At 41.6% G+C, this 23,753-nt stretch overlaps 1 protein-coding gene across 1 annotated transcript in view; it reads right to left on the bottom strand.

Moving 5' to 3' along the window:
* Window positions 1-1,639: 1,639 nt before the first annotated feature.
* Window positions 1,640-23,753, bottom strand: part of HS3ST4 (heparan sulfate-glucosamine 3-sulfotransferase 4) — a gene marked incomplete at both ends in the record, with an annotated part of 392,896 nt that continues 370,782 nt past the window's right edge. The window contains one exon of the mRNA XM_080911623.1: window positions 1,640-2,276. Within this exon, the coding sequence (XP_080767749.1) occupies window positions 1,640-2,276 (637 nt within the window). The remainder of the gene's footprint in view (window positions 2,277-23,753) is intronic.

Genomic DNA, 23,753 nt, shown 5'->3' on the forward strand with positions numbered 1-23,753 from the left:
GGAAATTTTATTTGTGCAGCTGTTTCTGAATGTGGTTTATCAGTCTATGGTTCACAGGGTGATGAAAATCTGGTACTTTTTACCCAGCCATAGTGTTTGTGTTTCTGAAAGAAACATCCTGCCTTGCACACAGAGTCCCCCAAAGACTCAGGAAACTAGTCTATGTATTCCCTGCCACCCAGGGTAGGGGTATGGGTCGGAAAGAAGTAACCAATACAAACACACCATCAAAACCAATCAATCAGGTTGCATTAAGCTTTATAACAACACAGTTTCCATTTAGTGGGAGAAATGACAGTTTAATAACAGCTGAACAGATTCAACTCTCCCCACTCATACACATTTCCAATTTTACTACAAGTCCTGGCTTTGGAGATCTGAGAACAAGTGCTTTATGTCAGATGCTGTGTTTTAATTGAACCGTACTAATGGGAAGGGATACTTTATTTGGCAGCCCTTAAAAAGGATGTCTGCAGACAGTCCTTGACCTCCCCCACCCACTTCACACTGCAAAGCAGCAGCACTCTTGTCAATGGCCCAATGAATACCATCTCTGAGTAGAGAAAAATGAATCATGAGGTGACCCTGAGGGGCAGCAGCGAGACAAACAGAAAAACATTGGGTGTTCCCTTCCTCTCTGCATCTGGAAGGGTGACTCAGAACAACTAACAAGCAAGATCTATCTTTGCCTCTAGGGCAGAGCCTATCCCTTAGAGCATGCCACAGGACCATGATCCTTAGGGACAAGAATCTTTAGGTAAGAGGCCTTTCACTAAGAAGCTGGGTTTTGCCTGATACCCATAGTTACAAGCATTCATCTTTGCCAACCTCAGGACTCAAAACACAGATGGTATCTATCTCCCTGTTCTGGGAGCATTCCTGTAGGCCAGATCCCAGTGTGAGGATGTGTGCTAAGCTTCTCTATAATTTAGTACGCTCATGAAAAGAAAGACCCACCTTGGATGGCTCTCAGATAGAAGGCTCTAGGGGTGTAGGCTATTTTATTTTATTTTATTTTATTTTTTGGTGACAAACATACGTGCATGCCTTTGCCTTCATATTGTGGGGAGGAAGAAAATCAAAGGGTTGTGGGATGAGGCCTTTGATGGGAAGGCTAGACAAGCCTTGGAGAGAGGATATTGTTCCCTGGGAGTCTTGGAGCTCTCAGTCGCAAATAGCATTCTGGAGAGATGTTGGAGTGGAAGTTTATGTACTAGGGATTAAATACAAGGCTAGAATTCAGAGCTCCTGCAAAGCACTCCTTCCTTCTTTCCTTCCTTTCTTTCTTCCTCTGTTTCTCTCTTTATCTTTCATTCTTTCTGACACTCAACATAGCATCTGTCTGTGACATTGGATGATGTTTATCCTGTTTTCAGGAGATCTATCAGTTAGGAAAAGAGACTATTCATGGTGGATTTTAGTAGCCACCTGGTCAACCAGATACCTTTGGTTTCTCCACAGGGATGCCATGAGATCTGTACCTTTGCCTAAGCCCATAAGATTGGATGTAACCTGAATGGATCAGGTTGGCAATCTACTTGGTACTCCAGCATGGCTGAAGCTTCTGAACCTGGGGGATTTGGGACTCTGCTAAAGAGTATCCTTGCTATTCATTAGCCTTCCCTCCACACTGTTAGCCTCACTTATCACCCTCTTCCTGTTCCCACTGGAAATCTTGACCAGTCATTTGGTAAAACATCATGTTGAAGGGTTTGTAGAATTTCCGAAGTCTATGGATGACATCTGGGTCAATTCGGGGATGAGTCCGACCTTTGCTCTTGCCCAAACATCTTGGGGCACTGCTGTCTTCTGGCTTCTTCAGGCAGGGGAATCCCTTGGTTTTGTTGAAGTAAAAGTGTTTCTCAGTCACCACTCGCTTGAGGCCTAGGAAATCCTGGACCTTGGCCATCTCCCCTGCAGGGTCCACTATGAGTCGCTCACCACTGACAAACAGGATCTGAGAGAGGGGAAAGTACTGCAGCCAGTTCTCCAGGTGCAGAGCATAGATCCCAATGCGAATGGCACTCCAAGAGGCATCAATCAGACCCAGGGTCCGGTTTTTGAAGGCCAGCACCTCAAAGGTGGGGATCTCTGGCTTTTTTGACAGCGTCTGGGTGTAGTCAGAAATGGCCCTGGTCACTGGGTTTCGTACCACCACAATGAGTTTGATGTCCTTGGCCATAGAGTGGATACGCTTGGGAGCCTCATTCGTCACAAAATAACTGGGGGTTTTCTCCATGGTGATCTGCCCATCCACTGTCTTAGGCATCACATTTCTAGAAGAATGAAAAAAAGAGAAAATACAGTGGTTATTAATCTACCCAAGATATTTTAGTATCTTTGCACAAATTGTATGCAACCCATAGGCTAGGTAGGAGCCACCAAATAGAACTCATGAGCACTGGGCAGTTCTCTGTCTCTATGTCCCAATTGTACGTTTGACTATGTAATCACCAGAAAAGTCATCTTAAGACTTTTGCATTATTCCTTGGGAATCTTGCATCACTGGGCTTAAACTGCCTTTCTACCTCTTACCAGTTGCATTTAACCTAGATATGCCCTTAATTTCCTTACATATTAGTTTTATAATCTCTGAAATGGAGGTAATGATAGCAAAGACTTCACACTGTAGAATGAGGATTAAGGGGGATAATTTTTGAAAAGCATTTAGCATGGAATCTCATGTGTGCATGAGCTCAGTAAATTAAGGGTTTTATTATTGTTGTAGTAGCTTTCAGGAAATGTTTGAGCTCAACAAGATCTCAAAGATTATCCAGTCCAGGGTTGGCAAACTCTCCCTGTTTGTATGTGAGTCACAGCTAAGAAGAATTTATAACCTTTAAATGGATGTGGGGGGAAAAAAACCCAGATGATAGTAATAGCAGCATTGTATGATACCTGAAAATTATGCAGAATTTATATTTCAGTGCTTGTAAATAAACCTTCACTGCAACACAACCACACTTGCTCATTTACATTTTGTTTGTATGCTGCTTTTATTCAATAAACAGTGAAATTGGTACGTGCAACAGGTATGTGGCCCACAGAACCTAAAATAGACATTATTTGGTTTTTAAGAAGCTTTTCTGACACCCCCCCCAAAAAAACAGTTAGTTAGTCCAAAAACTGTTGTATAAATGAAAAACAAAAACAAATAAGCAAAATTAGAAGCCCAAGGATAAAGAATGCACAAAGATATCAGAGTCACAGCTTTGTGTTCTCAGAGAACTTAAACATATCCACATGCCTTGACATCTTTAGTCAACTTAAGTTCATTTGAGAACACAATGACAAATAAAATACAAGCATAGGTCTGGTTCAACATACGCAATTTTCTTCTTTCTTTGCCTCCAAGTTTGCCAAGCAAACCTCTTATAAACCTGCTGTAGCTGGGATCTTGAATACCCTCTCCCTCCTGCAGTCCACCCCCCAGCCATTTGTTAAAGGCTTTGTCTCTAGCCCAGGTAAAGTGGTGGAGTCCTTAAGGTTGGAGCCTAGTGAGAGGTAGTTAGGTCTTTGGAATTATGCCTTGAAAGGGCATAATAAGTCACTGTCAAGTTAGACCAGTGGTCAAAAACACTTGCTGCTCTTGTAGAAGACTGTGTTTGTTTCTGAGCATGTGTTTGTATGGTGGCTCACAACTGTCTGAAACTCCAATTCCAGAAGATCCAACACCCTCTTTTAAATTCTGTAGGCACCAGAAGTGCACAAACATACATGGAGGCAAAAGCACACATACATAAATGAAAAAAAAATCTAAAAACCAGTTAAGTGACAAGCATGTTAAGACCCCAGCATCTCTCCCATCATTTTTTCTCACTTTTATAGCCTGGCCATGTAGTGAACTCCATATACTACTCCCATAGTGAACTCTGATATCACAGACCCAAAAAACAATGAGGCAAAGCAACCATGGATTGGGATCTCTGAAAGCATAAGCCACAGTCAACTGTATTTCTTACTATTCTGACTGTAGTAGGTATCTGTATAGTAATAAAAGTTGCAGACAAACACAGACCCCACACCATGGATCTTGTCTACCAATCTCTTTGATAAAAACACTTTACATCACCACTTCTATATCCATGTTTTCCTTTAGGGAGTGACTTTGATGCCACTACCTCCAGCCCAAAGCAGAGGGCCAAACAGTGACGAAAAAAGGCTCAGGATATTATTATGCAATCATTTTGCTATAGGCATATGGAGACTAGTTCTAATTGAGGATAAACATGTTCAATTTAAATACCTGATGGTACAGTGGGCCATCTGCCACCAGGTGCTCCATTAAATCCATTCACTTCTGAGCCCTAACCAAAGTGGTACATTCAGGATTACACAAGACCTCTTTGTTATGATGACATGCGTTTAAATGTCTCAACTAATAAAACTTAATTCAGACAAAGATCCTGTAGCCTCTCCTACGATAATTAAATTTATTTACTATCACTTGCATGAGAAAGAATGACTCCTTTTATCTCTAATTCACATGCTCTGCCAATAATTAATTGCTGCTGGGTTTTGAGCTTCTAAGGCAAGCTCCTTTATTAATCAAGAGGAATTTGCCTGGTAGAAAAAATTGCTAGAACTAGACCTTGTTAGAGTATGCCGGTTGGAGAGGATGTAGTTTTTAGGTAAAATCCATGGGCATGGCCATAAGTAAGTATGTTTGTTTGGGGATGACATAGTCTTCACAGCATTGACAGTGTTTGTGTGTGTGTGTGTGTGTGTGTGTGTGAGAGAGAGAGAGAGAGAGAGAGAGAGAGAGAGAGAGAGAGAGAGAGAGGGAGGGAGAGAGAGGAGAGAGAGAGAGAGAGAGAGAGAGAGAGAGAGAGAGAGAGAGAGAGAGAGAGAGAGAGAGAGAGAGAGAAAGAGAGTTTAGGTATGTGCCAGCGATCTCATTTGGAAGGGTGAGGGTAAGGAACAGCCTCTGAAAGTAGACCAGCCTAATACAATAATGAGCTCTGATAATCTTTGTTGTTTCTGTGAAGCCCCTTACTTCATTCTCAACCTAAATTTCTCACATAAAAGATGGAGCTAATAAAATTTCATGCCCAAAGGACTGAGATGAAGACCAAATGTGATAATGCAGGTGGATCACTCAAGAGACCACCTCATGAATGCCAGAATCTTATTTTTACTTAAGCCAGCTGTCTAGGATTATTTTCAGAGCAATTCTTATGGAAGGGCAGAAAGAAAAACGTACATTTGACTGAATGGAAAAACTGAACTGAGGGTCTGATCTAGAATAAGGCCAATTCTTGATCTAGAGACTGATGGCCAACCAGAAATATATCATATTACAAAACATTAAATAAATGTTGATGATGAAAGATGATATCTGGAAAAGTGTTAGTTTTGCATGGCTTTGGTCCCTGGGTTGCACTTTTCCATGTCTGTCTTGTTGCATTTTTCCTCAGTAAGGAAGTAGCTGTGCAACTCCTCCTCTCCACTCTGCATTCACTCTGTAGACCTCAGTGCTGACTTTATATTCAGTCCCATTCAATTTGCCTCCTCTGGCTAACTGATAGTCTGTCAAGACACATTTGGATCTTGAATTTTTTTACCCAAAGCATCTGAGATGAAATGGTTTCCAACATACATGCCAGTGGATACAGTAGGCTGAGGACGTGCCCAGCTCAGCATGTAATGTAAAGGAAGTAAAAGGCAAGACACACTGAAGAAAGCAGAAGGCAGAAGAGGAATCTCTGTGGCTCTGATAGTCTTGCTGCAGGTGAACGGGACAAGCATGTGAGGACATGCCACAGCTGGGGACCGATGGTTAGCAAGTATAAAGCACTGATTTAAGATCCAACTGTTTCTCTGCCAGTGACAAAATTTCCACTGACTTCTCCCCAAACCACGAATTAATGGTTCTCCCTCTTCTAAAACAAACCCTTTCATTGATTCACTCACTCATTCATTTGTTGGTGTCATGGATGATCATTTGCTAATAATATGATGCTTGATAGGACAAGCTTGGAGCATGCAGCCTGGTTGTGACCTCTGATTTAAAAAAAATCATCATGCCATGTAATTATCTGTTTGTCAACAGAGCAGATATTGTTACTTTTCTAGTTTCATACAGAAGGAAATAGGCATAAAACCGGGGGTTTTCACTCTCAAGGAAACTTTTGAATGTTTCATTCAGCAGGTAAGTTATTCAGAAGTTAGGTGACTTTCAAGCTAGTCATCTCTTCTCTAAACCTAAGGCCAGTCTGATAGGTTTTATGTAGTAAGTTTTGTTGCTTTCTCCTCCCCAGATCTGGACCTCTGAGTCAGAAAAGCAACTATTTCTACACTGCCCTGGTCTCCTCTCCCTGTAACACTGTAGGAAGCAGGGCTGGGGGGTTTGCTCAGTCACTAATGTGCTCATCACAGACAATGAGACCTATGTTTCACTCCTCTCTCCCAGACCCACACTTTCAAAACCCTGGATGGTTTGGTACATGCTTATACTTTTAGACTTGGGAAGCAAAGACAAGTGGAACCATGAGGCTTCCTAGTCAGCCAGTTAGCCTACTTGAAAAGTTTCAGGCAAATGAGAGACTCTGTCTCAAAAGAGTAAAGTGGCACCTGAGGAAAAACAACTGAGGTTGACCTCTGCTCCCACATACACAGGTGCACATTTGCATATACATAACAGACTTGCATTCATACGATACACACAGAGAGACAGAGACAGAGTGAGACAGAGAGAGACAAAGAGAGAGACAGAGAGAGAAAGAGAGAGAAACAGAGACACACACACAGAGAGACACACAGAGAGATACAGAAAGACAGAGAGACAGAGAGAGCATACACATGCACAGAGAGAGGTGGGGAGAAGGGGAGAGAGATCCAGATTGACTCTAGTAGAGGCATTTCGTCTATTGGATGTGACAATTTTCCACCTGGGCTTAGAGTCTTATCCTTCCCACCTTCTTGAAGCTTTTCAACCCTCAATTTCTCTTCTCTTTTCTAGTTTTTAATTAAGTTCTTCTCAGCTGGGTCTGACATTTCAATACGCCCATGTTCTCACATCGTGGTGTGTGTGAGGAACAGGAGAAAGGCCAGGAATGCTGGAGGGAGTTAGAAAATGTAAGAGAGTTAGAAAATAAGGTCAGGAAAAGATGGGTGGGGACCAAATCCTAGAGGGCCTAACTGATCTGAGGAAGGCATTCTCTTGTATATGACAAGAATCCACTGAAGAGAGCCAAATAGGAGACTGGAGTGTGATTCATACTTAATTGTCTTTTGCTGGCTGGCTGGTGAGACCAGAGAAGACTGTGTTTAAAGGCAGCACACCCAGAAGCAATATCAAGGCTGTGGATGGAAGAGGCAGTCGTTGATATGAATAAATGCCCACCATCCTTATGGATGGGTAGATGGGATCAAGGAGAGGTATCCAGGAACACAGGCAGCAGCATGGTGGGCTGACGATCTAGTTATGAAGAGGACACTGAAAATCAAGTGGCTGTGGAGTGCCAGAGAACTCTGACTTTGAACTGGGAACATGGGATACTTGTTATGTAGTTGGGTAGACACACAACTCGGGAGTCTGAAATTCACAGTCTGAAAACATGGTAGTCTGAAACTCAGAGAAAGACCTGGGCTGAAGACAAGCACTCATGTTCTATGTGCACATTCCCTCTGCTGGGAAGTAAGAACTCAATGTGTATTTTCTGCTCGTCACCAGCAGATACTCAGACCTGCTCTTTGTCTATGCATTGATTCTCAAGCAGAAAAAATATTTAAGTATTTTCAAAGATTTTTTTTTAACTAATTCCTATTCCATTGTATATTTTGCTTTGGGTACAGAGCTTGAGATTGAAGTCAGGGAATTCACGACCTCTCTCATGTCAGATAACTGCTCTACCTCATCTCAGCACCGTACTAACTTGTTTTAGCACTCCCCAGGGTCCTTGCATTACTGAGATTACAATAGAATGGGGTGCAGGGAAGCTCAGCAGTAAAGGTTTAGCTTAGCATATGCCATGCACAAACCCTTAATTTGTTCTTTTGTGTTGCCAAAACAAACAAATATACAACCAAAGAATAAGGAGAGCATGGTTCCCCTGTCCTGCTTAGCCAGTCTCCGTTCTCTATAATGCAGGGCAGTGATTTCCTCGCCTGTGTTCCTGGTGTTCAATATGGCAAATGCAACTATGTAATGATAGTCTATGGCTATTTGTAGTCATTGATTTATTATGGGAGTGATACACAAAAGAATACATGGTCCCTCGGGGATTGGGGAAACTGGATGGAACTGGATCACATGCTCCTTAAATTAGATTTTCCATGTATGGGGGTCAGCATGCCTTCATCATACCATCCCTGTGTGAAAGACCATGTGCCTCAACCCACTGTGGGCCAGATGGTGAGAAAACACTGCATCTGGACTTCAAAGAGCTCGTTAAATATACCCAGAATGCTCAGTGCAGCCCTGATGTCAGCATCAACATACCATACAGTCCTGAAGTGAGAATCTCTCCACGAAAGCTGTCAGCTGCTCTCACGGCACAAACGTTTATGAGATACCCTCCAACTCTCACCCTACCTCCAGCCCCTTCACTTTGCTAAGCATTGGCCCACCAAATTCTAGTCACCATAGTCCAGTGACAATAGTTGCCACAGCACTATTTGTGACATGACTCCACCCCAACTCTGTCACACTAGGTTGTTTCAGCCTCCAAGTAGCTATGACTGCAGGTATGCACTGCCCCATCTGTACTACTTTCTCTTGATGCTGAACCACAGTTTCTGTTTAACTGCATAACCATGAGGTTGAATGGCCAACACTACACAGCATATCAGTGGTATTCAATGAGTCCCAAACCCACTTTCAGGAGCTAGGTGTAGGGCTCAGTTGGTAGGGCTTTTGCCTAGCCTGTAGTTTGGTGCCCAGTAAAGGCACAAATGCTATGGTTTTGTTGTTCTAGAACTTGTCAAAAGGATCAAATGGCCAAGGCTAATTATAGCTACCCAGCAAGTTTGAGACCAGCTCTGATGGTATGTGACCATAAAACAATGCACTGTCAACATACATTAGACTTATTGAGTTTATGAGATTTTCCCCAATGTAAGTTGAGAAGCACCTGCAATATTTCATTTCCATTATCTGGAGAGCAATCATTACATGAATAATTGGCTTTTCCCAGAGATTTCTTAAATGAGTTAATACCTAGTAAGTGATCCATATGGATTCTCTATACATTTGATGGTGATATTTAGACATCTCTTTTGAAGTTTGTACCCTTATAATCTCTTTTGAGATCATAAAACCAAAGCCCAGCAAGACTGATCTGTTTGCTCACAGTCAAAAGAGTCAGAAGGCAAATTCAAATGTACATTTTGCCTGACATGGTAACCTACTCTTTTGGTTCCTTCTCGACAAGTACCCAAGTGCCTCATTGCAGGGACTCAGCAAAGTGACATGACTGTCCCAAAGTCACTGTGTTAGTAAGTGTCAAAGTGGAACTTTAAAATTAGATATTTTAAAATCATTACAGGACCACTCAAAGTGTCTTACAACCGCAAAGCACAGAGCTCAGGCCAGAATCCCTAGAAATTCTGTCAGATCAAGCTACATCATTCAATTTGTAATATCTCTCTCCAGGGCCTCCTCAACTGAAGCAAACGGACACCAGCATGAGCACTGAGGGAGAAAGCAGTCAGCCATAGGAGATATAAAGAGCCCATTCTTCCTGGCAGGGTCAGCGCAGAGCTTGCCTTTAGCTTCCCTCAATTACAGGTGTGTGGGCACCTTACACTTTCCCAAATGCATTATCTAGTGGAATAAATGGTGCATGAATTAGCAATCTTTTCTGAGCCTTCCTGATGAACTATAACCCACAGAAATGGTGGCTAAAGCAAGGGCAGGTGCTGGGTCTGGCTCCTCTTCAGCTAGGGAAGAAACACAGTTAAGAGTCAGTATAGCAACTGGGCCACATTACCTTCGTTTAACCTTACAGGCCCCTGTGACTCATGGAACCCTTTATAAAGATGGAGAAAGTCACAGTTCAGAGAGAAAAATTTATCCTGCCCAGTGATTTGTGGGCTAGACATTGTCTTTCCCAAATATGTTGGGTTCTTGTCCCCACGTTTAAGAAAAAGGTAGTGTAATCCATTTAAAAACTGCATTCATATACATTCATATACAGACACAATGTGATCCCTTGCATGTCTGGGGACCACAGCGTTCTAAGCTAGAAGCAAGGGAAGTTTCTAGGTTACAGGTCTGAGTTAACAGTCAACTTACTGAATGGATTTAGGATACAAATGTTTCCTCCTTGGAACCCACTCTTCTTGTGCATAAAAAGGGCTGTTTTCTGGTCACTTCTCATTCATTCAGTGGAGTATTGGTTGATGATTGTTTATATACAAGGGCTTAAGTGTACGTTGGTGTAAAAAACAGATGTGGTCCCTGACAGTCAAGGCAATATGTTACTGGAGAGGAGACTGGGACAGTCCTCTAGAGGTCTTGCCTCAGAATGAGAGTCTCTCTCAGTTGTCATTACTCTGCCAATCAGTCCAACTCCACAAAAGCAACAATAGAACAGCAAACACACAAAAACACACAACAAGTTGTAACATACCAACAAAAGTTTTTTTTTTTTTGGTTTTTGGTACATTTCTTTCTATAGATTCCTGACAAATAGAGCGCAGTTACACAATTTAAGAAGACAAGACTGAGCTTTTTCCTTGGTGCTGCCTGCAAGATGGCTGCCCTCTGTTTTTCAGCATCATGGCTGCCCTCTGGCTTCTGGTGAAGCTTAGGATCATCAAGGAAGTTTCTGGTCCACAATGTCTAGGAGCCAGAAATGCTGCTGATGTGCAACAGATCTTACAGTGCTGAGATCCCTCACAATGTGTCCTCAAAGAACCGAAAAGCCATCCGAGAAAGAGCAGCCCAGCTGCCCATCAGAGTCACTAATCCCGATGTCAGGCTATGCATCAAGGAAAATGAATAAAAAGCTTGCAGGCATGTTTTGTGTTTAAATATTACCACAAAAAAAGAAGACAGGCCAATACATATATGTCGTTAGTGAAAAACTCCTTCACCTCATGTCCTATTATGTACATGCTTTAACCCAACATCCTTTCACCTGAGTCTGCTTCAGTCAAACTTTCCTTTACAGGTCTGCCTTAGCCTTTCACCTGTGTCCACTTCAGCTAAATATTCTTTCATGTGTTTGCCCCAGCAAAACATCATCCAACTGACTTTCCAAAGTTTCCGTTTCAGGGTGGCCTTGTTGGAGGAGGTGTAGCCCTTGGCACTGGGCCTTTGAGGCCACACCAAGCCCAGTCTCATTCTCTTACTGCCTCTATCTTTCCAATGTAATGTAAGCTCTCAACTACTCCTTTAGCTCTGTGCCTGCCTGCCACAATGCTTCCCAACGTGATGATCATGGACTAACCCATTTAAACTGTAAGCCAACCCCAAATTAAATGCTTTTCATATATGTATATGCATGAATGTGTGGGGGGGGGTTAGATGTGTGTGTGTGTTGTGTATAAAATTGGAAAAGAAGTGGAAATTCCTCCCTAATCCTGTCTCACATTCTTATCATTAGGAAGGGCAGCCTGTTACTCTGTGTTCCCAAAGATGGAATGATATTTTCTCCAGGGAAGGTAAGCATTGCCCTGCTTCATGATCTATAAAGATGAAATGCCCTGGGTGCTGCCATTGAGCAACCTGTCCATGTCGGAAGCTGAGTCTGCCCTGGATTTCTAAGTAAGCACTGTGTACAATATCAGCTAGCACCCCTGGCCACTGTCTTTCAGCTCACAGCCCCCTCCAGATACGCTTACTATGTGTTCACAGGTATTGCCAATTTTTTCTTGGAAGTCCCCATCACTCTTTTTGTCCACTGGTTTAACCAAAATTCCTAGATTTGATATCTGGTCTGTGCCTTTCCTTAGAGGTAATATCTTGAGCAAGATGCTTTGCTTAGCTCTGCCTAAATTTTCTCAGTTATAAAACTGGAATAGTAGTAATATGTACATCATACAGTTGTCTTAAAATGGAGTAAGTTCCTGTGGACTCAACTGTGTTCACCATCTGTGGCTGGGAAGCTTATAAAAAACAGAATTTTTGGCTCATAGTTCTGTAAGTAGAGCTCTGAGGGCTTGCATCTGATAGTTGCTTCCTGGCTGCTGAAATTCAAATGCAGCACAAAGCATCTATATGCTATTCCTTGACTCTAAAATGTCCCCTACCAGTTGATGTTTTGAAGGTTTGTTCCCAGCTGGTGTCACGACTTTGATTCCTTGAGTAGCCTTTGGGAGGCAAGGCATAGTTGGTGGCAGTTGATCCTTAGGGATTGGGAACATTAGGGCTCGGCCCTAGTTTCTGGTTCTACTTTTAGCTTCCTGATTCAAGTAAAGAGGGAAACTCCCAGTACATACTGCCACCACCATCAATCCTCCATCACCCTTCTCTGCCACAGTAAGCTGAAAGTTTTAATAACTGCAAGCCATTTTTTAAAAAAAAGATATTTTGAAGGTAACACACATATCACTAGAGAAAACATACATGTACAGATGACCTCTAGTTGCTCTCTTCTTCACAAAGCTACCAGAATTCAAACACAGGAACTTTATCTGGGTGAGCTTTCTAATCCCAACCAATGCCCAAAAGCTGACTTCTGAACATCATGGACAGATTCAGTTCTGATCCTCTTAATATCTCAATTAAATTTTAAACCATGAATCCTGGAGGCAAAAGACTCAAATTTTATACCAACCAGAATAGCTGCTCTATTGGTAGAGCTGCATGAAACCTGTGTAAGGATATGTTACCATTGTGAATGCTGTCAACCTACTAAGACAATGTGCAGCATGCTATAAGCTCCATCTCACAATGGTAGATATCTAAACTACCAAATGCCATGCCCTAGATAGAGGACCACTAGCTGTGTGGTGCCAGTTCAGAGTCATTAATAAGTGTGGCTTAGGAGAGGTGGATCCATCAATTAAACCAGATCCTATATGACAAGATAAATGCTAGATTCCTCCTTTATGTCTCTGCACAATGACCAATTAGGGTCTTCTGTTAAAACCAGAGCTATAGGTTTCAATGAAAATATAATTTGAATTAGAATACAATTACCTTTCTTGGAACATAAGAGGCAAGGAGTAGTTTATACATTTTACATAAAGTAGTATTGCTCATTATCATCAGACACCAAGTATTTAGCACACCAATAATAGATACAGTGTTCACAGACTGGATATGCATATTCAGGTTATGCTATGCTATAGGTCAGAACTATGAAGAGTCAGGAAAACTGAAGATACTTGTGGATGCTTGAACTTGGATTATAGTCACATCTTTGCTGATAAAGAGAGAAGACTGTGGACAGTTAGAGGTGTTAGGCTTCTTTATATTGGCATTGAACATACAAAGCCAGATGCCTTTCTGGATGTAACATAGTGTTGGATAGTTTTTTCATGTCAACTTGACACAAACTAGAGTCACTTAAAAAGTAGAAACTCCAATTGAGAAACAATAAACTATCTCATACAAGCTCACACATGCACACACAGACAACTTTTTGAAAAATATAAATTCATCCTCATCAGCAAACACTTCAGTGTGACATATATACCAGGGTAGTACCAGAAACTGTTCTCTATGCTATGCTTGAATCCTAAACATCTGGAGATCTTTGCTACTAAGCAGGGTTTAGGCACCACCCAGGGCCCATGTTTCATGCTGCACAAATGGTAAATATTGCTTGTGTTTTCCTGTACACTAATCTTTTTCAGTGTGATACTTTAACATCAACAGACAGCCATGTGACAGGCAAGGACATCTTGGCTCCATTCTATTTAGACAGCACATATGGACAGAAAAAGCTAAGGATTCCACAGTCCTTTGAAATGCATTTGTAAATGAGTCATCAATGAATCTATATCTTTAAAAAGCTGTCTGTGTGTGTTCAGATGAGATAGTTTATTGATTAACTTTGTCCTCACTGTTTGGTGTTTGTGGGATTGTGGACATTCGTTGAAATATTTCCTAAATTTACAGGCAGAAAAACATGGCTTTAAAATCTAAATGCCTATAGCTTTGGTGTCCTCCAAACAGTAACCTTTCCTCTAGTTCAGTTATTCTTAATCTTCCCAATGCTCTGACCCTTTAATACAGTTTCCCATGTAATACCCCCAATGATAAAATTATTTTGTTGCCACTTTATAACAGTAGATTTTTCTATTGTCTTGGATAGTAATGTAAATATCTGATGTGTAGGAATCTGATATGCAACTTCTGAGAAAAGCTCATTCAACCCACAAAATGGTCATGATCCACAGGTTGAGAACCACTGTGATTTGGCCCTTTGTCTTTTGTGCCTGAACTTTCTTATCAGATATCCTAAGAGAGGCTATTCCATTATTTTGAATAAATTAGAGGGTGAAGCACATGTCACCTGCCCCTGACAGGGGATCCCATCTGGAATGTACTTGTCTAATATTTTGTTTATGTACATTCAAAGAAGGCCTCTATGCAGAACGCTACACACCTACTTCTATCTGCTATTTTATTTCCTTTCCTCAGGCTCAGCATCTCAAAAAGCAAGTGCAACAATTAAGCACTGATTACAGAGGTGCCAGCTTGTCTGCCTTGGCCCTTTGTGCTCACTGTTAACAGACAGTGAGTGGCAGGATGGCCTCCAGGTCTCTCCATCTAACCTCTTGCTTCTCTCTCAGCTACGCGTCAGGCTTTCTCTGCCTCAGGGATGCTGCAAGCCCCTCTTGCTTCTCACCCAAATCCTGATTATGTTCCAAGCCCTGTAGGCTCTTCCTAAACATACTCACCTGATAAATGTCTAAGCCCTACACTCTCAAGCTGTGTGGGTCCCCAATGAACCTCAACCTCAGAGGGAAGGAAGATGTGGCTGTTTGTGATGGCAACTGCCAATATGACAGGTTTTCATGCAAGTCTTGCCTTTTCTTGGTCTACATTTCACTTTATTATTCCTTCCTAATGTTTTCTCTTGTTTGTCAACTTAATTAGATGAAAAGATGCCTAGGGAATTAGTGAAGCAGACTTCTGGATGTTTCTATAAGAACGTTTCTAGAGATGATTAACTGAGATGAATGACATGCTCTCAATGCAATTAGCATCATCCCAAAGGCAGAAGGTATTGAAAATGGCGGAATGTACCACACATGAGAACTCTCTTTTTAGTTGTTGGCCAGGGCCTTTTAACAGGATCCCAAAAACATACAGCCTATTACTGTTGCCCTTGGTTACCCTCCAGACATGGATGGCAAGTCTCTATTGGTGAAGATACCATATGCTTCAGAAACATGGCCCAAAGGCCCCTGAACGCAGTAGATTTAGACAGCCTTCTGTGAAGACTAGCTTTCAAGGTATCAGAAGGTGCTATGCAAGTTTCCAAAGGTGGGAGAAAATCAACAGCCCCACCCAGCTAGTGGTAACAACTTCTCTCTAATTGGACTTTAGACACACTCAATAAGAGGGATAACATGGCCAGTTATGGAGATCCAGCTAACTACTTACTGCTAGTGAAGTCATGATTATTGGGGAAGAATCTGTAATTACTATTTTAATACTTAAACCACAACCTAAAATCATTTATGTTTATACCCACAGATAAGTGTAGCCTTCATCCCCCATCAAGATATCTTCTGTTTGTAATAGAGGGATACCACTACAGAAAATTATAGCCAATCAAAATGGAGAGTTGTGAAGTGTAGTCAGTGGATAGATCTGCAAAACATCCTCATAACCTAGAGATCAGGGAATATTTCAGAAAAGGGGGGGGGGGCACAGAAAGACTGCAAGAGCTAGAGGATCAGGAAGTTGGTGCTGAGATTGTATCTTCTGGTAGTATTAGAAGCTAACCATTAAATTCTCACCAATATGACTGCCTCAATGGGGGCTGAGTAAGGAAAAATATAGACATGCAAAGTCGGTAAGAAGAAATCTCACAAGGCCTCAACCCAAACATGAAGAAACATAAGCAACTGAGTAAAACTGGGAATGGGAGAGGTGGCCTTCTTGGGAAGAGTACACCAACTGGTTGTCCAGTGCTGAAACATACATACAAGCAACATTATGTATACTCAACAGGTTCTACTTAGGAATATATACGTATATACACATACAATAATAACTGATAAGAAATGAATCATGAATTTGAAGGAGGGCTGGAAGGGTTATGTAAGAGGGCTTAGAGGGAGAAAATGGAAGGGAGCAAGAAAAAGGAAAAGTGCTATATTTAAATTATAATCTCAAAAATAAAGAGAAAGAGGAAGCTTTCTCACCCAGGTGTTCTTACACTCTGCTTCATGACCACCAGGACCCGAGAATTATGCTCCATGCCCTCGCCCCAAAACTATGAGTTGAAATAGATACCTCTCTCTCTCTCTCTCTCTCTCTCTCTCTCTCTCTCTCTCTCTCTCTCTCTCTCTGCGTGTGTGTGTGTGTGTCTGTCTGTCTCTGTCTGTCTGTCTGTCTGTCTGTCTCTCTCTCTCTCTCTCTCTCTCTATCTCTCTCTCTATCTCTCTCTCTCTCTCTCTGTGTGTGTGTGTGTGTGTGTGTGTGTGTCTGTCTGTCTCTGTCTGTCTGTCTGTCTGTCTCTCTCTCTCTCTCTCTCTCTCTCTCTCTCTCTCTTGATTATTGAAGCAGGCTCTCACATATTCCTCTGTTTGTTTTCAAAATTCAGAATCTCCTCTTTCGGCTTCCTAAGTGCTGAGATTACAGATATGAGTCAGTGTTCTTAACTAATCTTTCTGCTTTTTAGGTGTCAGGCATTTGCCAGTGACAAGGTTCTGACCACTTCAACCTGCCTATTTGGCCCCATATGCTCTTTAGGTTGATCCATATTGTGTCAATATTTTTATTTGAGGGCTGAAGCAGGATAATCTGACAGATGTCTTTAATGTAGCCAATCCATTCAGGGAGATTGGTTCTTCTGCTGGAAGGTTCTTTGTAGTAGTCCTTCCTCAGGGTCATCTTCTCTACTGGGATGATGTCTCCCCCACAATGTTACCACTACCTAGGACTTTGGATCTGCCATTGCTGTGTGAAGAACTATGGGAAACGCACTTAACCCCCCCAAGCCCCAGTTTTCTCATCAAGTAAAATGAGGATGGAGAGCAAGAGCAATCAAATGTTTTATACAATTATGATGCACTTCTCAGTATACCTACAAGGAATCCAGTGCTCACCACAAATGCAGATTATTGTTGCTTCTCCATAAGAATCCCATTTCTTCATTGCATGCTCTCAGAGATTGACATTTTAAGGCTCATACTAATGGTGAGGTCATTTGATTTCTGCCTCCTTGCATCTTTAAAATGAATCTTGGCTTTTTGTAAATGAGTTGTCTGTGTTTCTTCCATGTGGCCCATGGTATCTGGGCGGTGAAACAGTTAATGATCATTGAAAGCACTTGATGTGTTATCTATGAAAGTGCTGTTGGGGTCAGTCATGCCTGGCTATGGAAACTTGTAAAATAAGTCAGGCAAGATGAAGGCATCTGCCTATATGAGTGACAGGTGTAAATCCTGCTGTGAGGCATAGGCATGGTTTGCTAGCAACTGTGCACTAATTCTGTGCTCTGGTTACAATGGAGGCATAGGATGAATGCAATATACAAGCCCCCTCTGGCTCCCAGCAGCCAGGGCAGTAGAGACAAGTCTCCTACCAAATGCTTATGCAAGAGTGTTCTCCGCTGTCCTTGAACTGTTTCTCAGAAGTTGCATCCCCAAATCAAGAGCTCTAGCATCAATGATGTAAAATACAATCATAAATTAATTAGTGCATTATACTGTGTCTGTATTTAGACCTGCCTTTCACAGCTTGAGGTGCGTGAAATACTAAACAGATTTTTCAGCCAATCAATCTGATCATGTAACAGATGGAGAGATGACAGCTAGGAAAGAGATCAGTACAACTTAGAAAGATATGCATGAACATGTGCACTATGCTACAGAGAGCTTTATAATATCTAGTATTCATACATACAAATGAATGTATTAATGCTCTCTTGCTCTATCAATAATTTATCTTTATTCACATTATATTACCTACCCTTTTTGGACAAGGCCTCCTACCCCAAACAACCGATGAGACTTGCCCCCTTCTTTAAACTAGCCCCTTTTGCTTACACCTTAAACATGTTCTCTGAAATGACCTCTCATGCACATTCATTTACTTGGGCATCATTGTTCTGTCCTGATACTCCAAGAAGTGAAGTGATTTGGCTCTTTTATGTTCTGAGCTCCTAGAACTGTGAGTAGTGCCTGGAACCAGTCAGGTCTCTATAAATATTTGTTGAGTAACAGAATAAAGACCAAAGAACAGTTAGGAAGGTGGGAGAGAGAAATAAAGATAAGGAGCATTGCTGACATCAGTATACTCTCCAACAGTAACATCTCCCACTACAGCTCCCCCTTTCCCATCTTCATCCAAGTCCCATGTACCCTCACCATAGCGCAGAAAAAAGCATCACCATCTCTTCAATGGGTTCATTGACACTACCTTTTCCTCACTCATCCTGAAGTGTTTTCAGTAAGTAACAACCAGAGTCTCTTGGCTGCCTTCCCTTTAGAAGTACATCCTGTTTTAACTTCTCTCCTCCCATCATCCCTTGGCTGTCCCTTCTCTACCCCATCACATCCTTAGCCTTCCTGCTCTGATAGCCTGCTTCTCCTGGTTCCATCTCTCTATTAATGCCATTATCCACATTGAGAAGAAATAAGTTTTCTAAAGCTGGCACTGGCTGGAAAGGAGTTAGTGTCATAAGAAGGCAAGGAGATGGCCTCTGGGGCTAGGGACATGGTCCAGTGATTGCTTAGCATTGCAAGCCCTGGGTTCCAGTCTCAGCACTGCCACAGATGCTGTAACCAATGCTTCATGTTTTTCTCTTTTTAACTATTTTACCTAAAGGTTGTTAGGTGTTTGTTATTTAATTCTCAGAGATTTAATTTTTCTATCATAAATTTGATACTGAAAATAACAACAAATTTTACAGAGGATCAAATCAGCTCATATGTATAATGTCATATAAAAAAACCACCCTATGTGACAGTTATCAGTATAGCATTCTTGTACTTAAAAATCTCTCAAATCTTCCTCACTATATTAAAATAAAATTTCAATCTCTTTCTTATGTCCCTCAAGATCCTTTATGATATGCTCTCTAACTTCAAGACACTTTTTTCCTGTTAAAAAAGTTTGCTTTATTTTTGTGTGTGGTGGGGTGGAGAGTGAATATGACTGCAGTGCTCAAAGAGGCCAGAGGTATCATATCCTGGGAGCTGGAGTTAAAGGGAGTTGTGGGTCACCTGACATGGGTGCTGGGAACTTGACTCTGGTCCCTTGGAAGAACAGAGACTGCTCTTAATTTCTGAGCATTCCTCCAGCCTCAAGCCTTTCTTTCAGAGTTCCAGCAGCACAGTCTCTCCCCTGTACTCAGCCACTCCAAACTCCTTTATAGAGGAACTAGCAGCTAGCATGGTCTAGCATGCTCTATTCCAGTCCCTTCCCTTCTTTTCCCTTCCCTTCTCTTCCCTTCCCTTCCCTTCCCTTCCCTTCCCTTCCCTTCCCTTCCCTTCCTTTCCCTTCCCTTCCCTTCCCTTCCTTTCCCTTCCCCTTCCTTTCCTTCCTTTTTCCTTCCTCCCCTTTCTTCTTTTATTCCTTTATTTCTTTTTTTCTCTTTTCTTTGTTTTGTGGCAGTCTGTATAGTCCTGGCTTACCTGATATTTACTATCTAACCCAAGATACCTCCAAACTCATGGTAATTCTCCTATATCTCCTTCAGAGAGCATTGGCTCTTTGCTTACCCTGGACTAGTTGTCCTCAGGTCTCTATATGATATATGACTATCATCTTCTATTCAATCACTTTTTTTCCCATTAACAGTCTGGACTTCTGCTTTTTAATATGGAAGCCAGGTGACATGTGTAACTATTTATACTCAAATTAACTACAATCAAGAAATTGCTTCCTCAGTTGTAGAAGCCACATTTCATTTGCCCAATAGAACAACTAGCTACTTGCTACTTGCTGTTTTTGAGATATGACTCTAGGACACTTTCTGCATTACAGAAAGTTCTATTTAATGGCACCTGTCTGGAATCTTGTACTTCTTTGTCATCTAAATACCACTTAAAAGTCATCTCTAAGAAGTACTCTAATCACTGAAACAGCACCTGCTCCAAGTCACACTTTTCCCATTGTTCTGTTCAGTTTCTTTATCCCCCTCTGTGTTGTTGGTCAAGATTTGGAAATATCTAACTAGACACTGGTTCATATATAACTGCTGATGCCTTCTTCCCAGTCTGGAATTAATATCCACAATAGAAGAATGTTGTCTTGTTTATTGTTGATCTCTGCTACCAGTATTAATCATGGCACATTATATATGCTTAATAAATTCATAACAGACAAATAGAAATAATAAACAAGTGACTCCTAGATAGACACATTCACATTTACACCCCCCCCCACACACAGACAGACATGTTTGCCCACACTCTTCATTAACTCAAAAGAGCCAGAAACAAAGCAAGCGATGCCATAACATTCTTAACCTGGTGGAATGTATCTCCCTTCTCTCTGCTGCCATGTGATTAGAAGGCAGAGAATATAGACGTAGGGCTGCTAGAGATGCTAATGTAATAGGCTCTCACCAGGACAGCCGACAAAGCAAAGTCAGGATGTGGACAGATCTACACAGTGGGATTTGTATCTGATACTGAAGCATCCTCCTAGTCTTTGAGAAGTCAACTGAAGGGAAAAGATGATTTTGTAGTTAGAACTGAAGGTTGGCTCTAAATTCCATCCTGAAGATCAAGTTGCAGGTCAAAGGTAAAGTTAAGGACTGGGAACACACATTGTAAGTCAATTCAGGACTTATCTTCTCTTCTAAACTTCTACCACCTCGTTGGAGAGTAAGCTTTAAAGAAGAAGGACAAAGCTGAATGTACTGGTTCAGTAGAACTGGAGGCCAGCTGTCTTTACCTCCATCACTCCTGCATGTGAAACCTGGAAGCAATTCCTTAGAACGGTCATTCAAGCAATCTCAACTCTGGAAACCATTTAAAGTTCCTGGCCCTCACCACAGACCACTCTGATTAAACTGGTCCATGCCGGTAACTTACTGCTGATATGTACTAAAAGTTTACTTGGAAAATTCTCACATGTAGCCACACTCTAGAGAAACAGCTCTGATGATTATCTGAAAGGCAAGAGACTAGCACACAACTCCATGAATAGCTTGCTAACTGGGTGGACACAGAGAAACAAGTAAATGATAGGGTGTTTAACACATTCTGACAATACTGTTGTCACAGTCTCTGAGGAAATCATAGTTGGATATCAGACTCCCCCCCCCCCCCGTGTGTGTGTGTGCGGTGTGTGTGTGTGTGTGTGTGTGTGTGTGTGTGTGTGTGTGTAGGTTGGACCAATAAGCATGGGAAAGTGCATGTGCACAGATGTGTGAGGATGCCTGTGCATGTGCATGTATGTACACATGGGCAAAGAGGCCACAGGTCAACTCTGGTTTTTTTTTTTTTTTTTTTTTTTTTTTTTTTGGAGCCATCCACTTTGTGGTTTGAAACAAGAGTATTCTAACATTTGGTGCTTCTTAGGCTATGCATATTGGCCAGCAAGCCTCAGTAATGCATCTTTCCCCATCTCTTCAGCTCTAGGAATATATGTACACACCATTACACTCTAATTTTTTTTCTATATGTGTTCTGAATTAAATCTTCCTGCTGGGTGACAAGCACCGAACCAAATGAGCTATCTGTGCAGCTCAAAGAGCTGAAATCTCATGCACTGATGGGATTTGTATTTCATTCACACTGACAACTTCTATTGCTTAGATGCAAGTCTAGCTAGTGTGGACTCAACACTTGTCTTTAAGTTTGTTTCTTTCTTATTTGGTTAAATACACCTACATAAAAGGAAAGGTTAAGGATTATTGTCTTGTGTAGTGTATGGAATCATCGTTTGTCAACAAAAAGCTGATGGCCTATATGCAAGAGGCAGGAAGTAGAAGGTGGGAGTTCCAACGGAGAGATTGGAACTCTGGGATAGAGTCAGGTGCAGGAAGATTCACCACATGGACCCTGAGGAAACTAGACTTATGATACTGAGGAGAGATAACCAACCCTGTGGAAGATATAGGATAGTTTAAACTAGTTACATAAGTTCTGAGCTAGTGCTAACCGGAGACTATGCCTAGCAAAAAGCCATAAACATTGTTAATAAATAACAGTAAGATTTCACATTGTTAATCAGGAACTGGGCCTTGGGTGGCAAAGTTTGTGGTCACAAGAAAGTGTAAATTTCTATCTCAAGGGAAATAAAGAAAATTTATATAGTAAATATACCTGAAAATATGTCTCTTGTCCCAACTCCTGGTACACATGTCCTTGTGAATCCTTTGCCTAAGCCTAGGTATGAACGGAGATGTACATACTCAGCCTGCCCACAGTAGTTGTACCTTTGGTGTATTGATACATAACCCTGGTTGGGAAGAATGTCTTCATGGCAAGTAACTCTCCCCTTGGTGTTATCCATCTACTGTGTTCTCCCCAGTGTTACTGACTACATGCTCTCACTGATTCTCTGTTGCTGTGGTAGAGATGACAGAAAAAAAGGACACCCCCATCCCCAGGCAATGTGCCATCTTTAGTCTTGATTTAGTTTTCCAACTTGGTTGTCAATACCTATTCACTCTTACCCCTTGTCAGCCCCTGTTGGTAAGTGTGTTTACTAGAAGACTCAACCCAAACTCTGAGTTAGAACAAGTATGCTTCTCTGATTACAGGGAAAATATATGCAAGTGGCTTAACCCAAGTTAGCAGTTACCATGGTCTCCTTATAAAGCATTTTTCTCTCCGCATCAAGCAACCCGCACACGCATCAGAAAATCTTTATCATGACCTCCATCTAGTACAGAAAGATATTTGATGGGGTGAAAGGTACATTGATCTGTGGGTATAACAAGTATTTAGAATGCAGTTGGGAAATATATTGGGTTAGGGAAATAATGGTAGTAGGCTCTCTAGGGTACTTGACATGGCCAGCTATGGATAATGGGATAGGCTTATAAAGCCAGGCACGAATTCCCTCCTATTGAGCAGGCCTTAAGTTTAATTTGGTGGTTGTTGGTTATGCTTAGGACATAAATGCCACTATTGCTCTTTCTGGAGTATGTCATTGTTCTGGTTCATAGGTGTTATAGCTGGAAAGGACAGTTGGTTACATTTTTCTCAGTCCAGCTTGTGTATCTTTTCTCAGTAATATGAGATATATCTACAACACAATATTACATCAACGGCTCAATGAACATTATAGAAGATGGGTTGGGAAGAATTTAAGAACCAGAAGATAAAGGCATTTTATGTATAGGACAGAGAAGCTCTACTCATGGAATCTCAACAATATGGCTGCCTAAACAGGACCTAAGGATGATAGAATCAAAGGCCAATCTAGTGTGCATGGGGTAAATCTCACCAGGCAATCAACTACTACTGAGGGAGGGAGAATCGATCTTTTTCTGGAACAAGATCATTGATAGTTTATCCCAAACACCTTTAAACACACATACACATGAGCAAAACTAAGTGAACTTTGAACTTGGCATGGTGTGTGTGTAACAATAAAAATTAAAGAGTAAAAGGATATGGATTTGAGATGTGGGGGAGCCAGAGGGGTTGAAAAATGGAGAGGCAGGGAAATGGCATAAATGCTATACTCATCTATGAAATAGTTAAACATAATT

The sequence above is a fragment of the Micromys minutus genome (assembly GCF_963924665.1).
Source record: "Micromys minutus genome assembly, chromosome: 2".
NCBI lineage: Eukaryota > Metazoa > Chordata > Mammalia > Rodentia > Muridae > Micromys > Micromys minutus.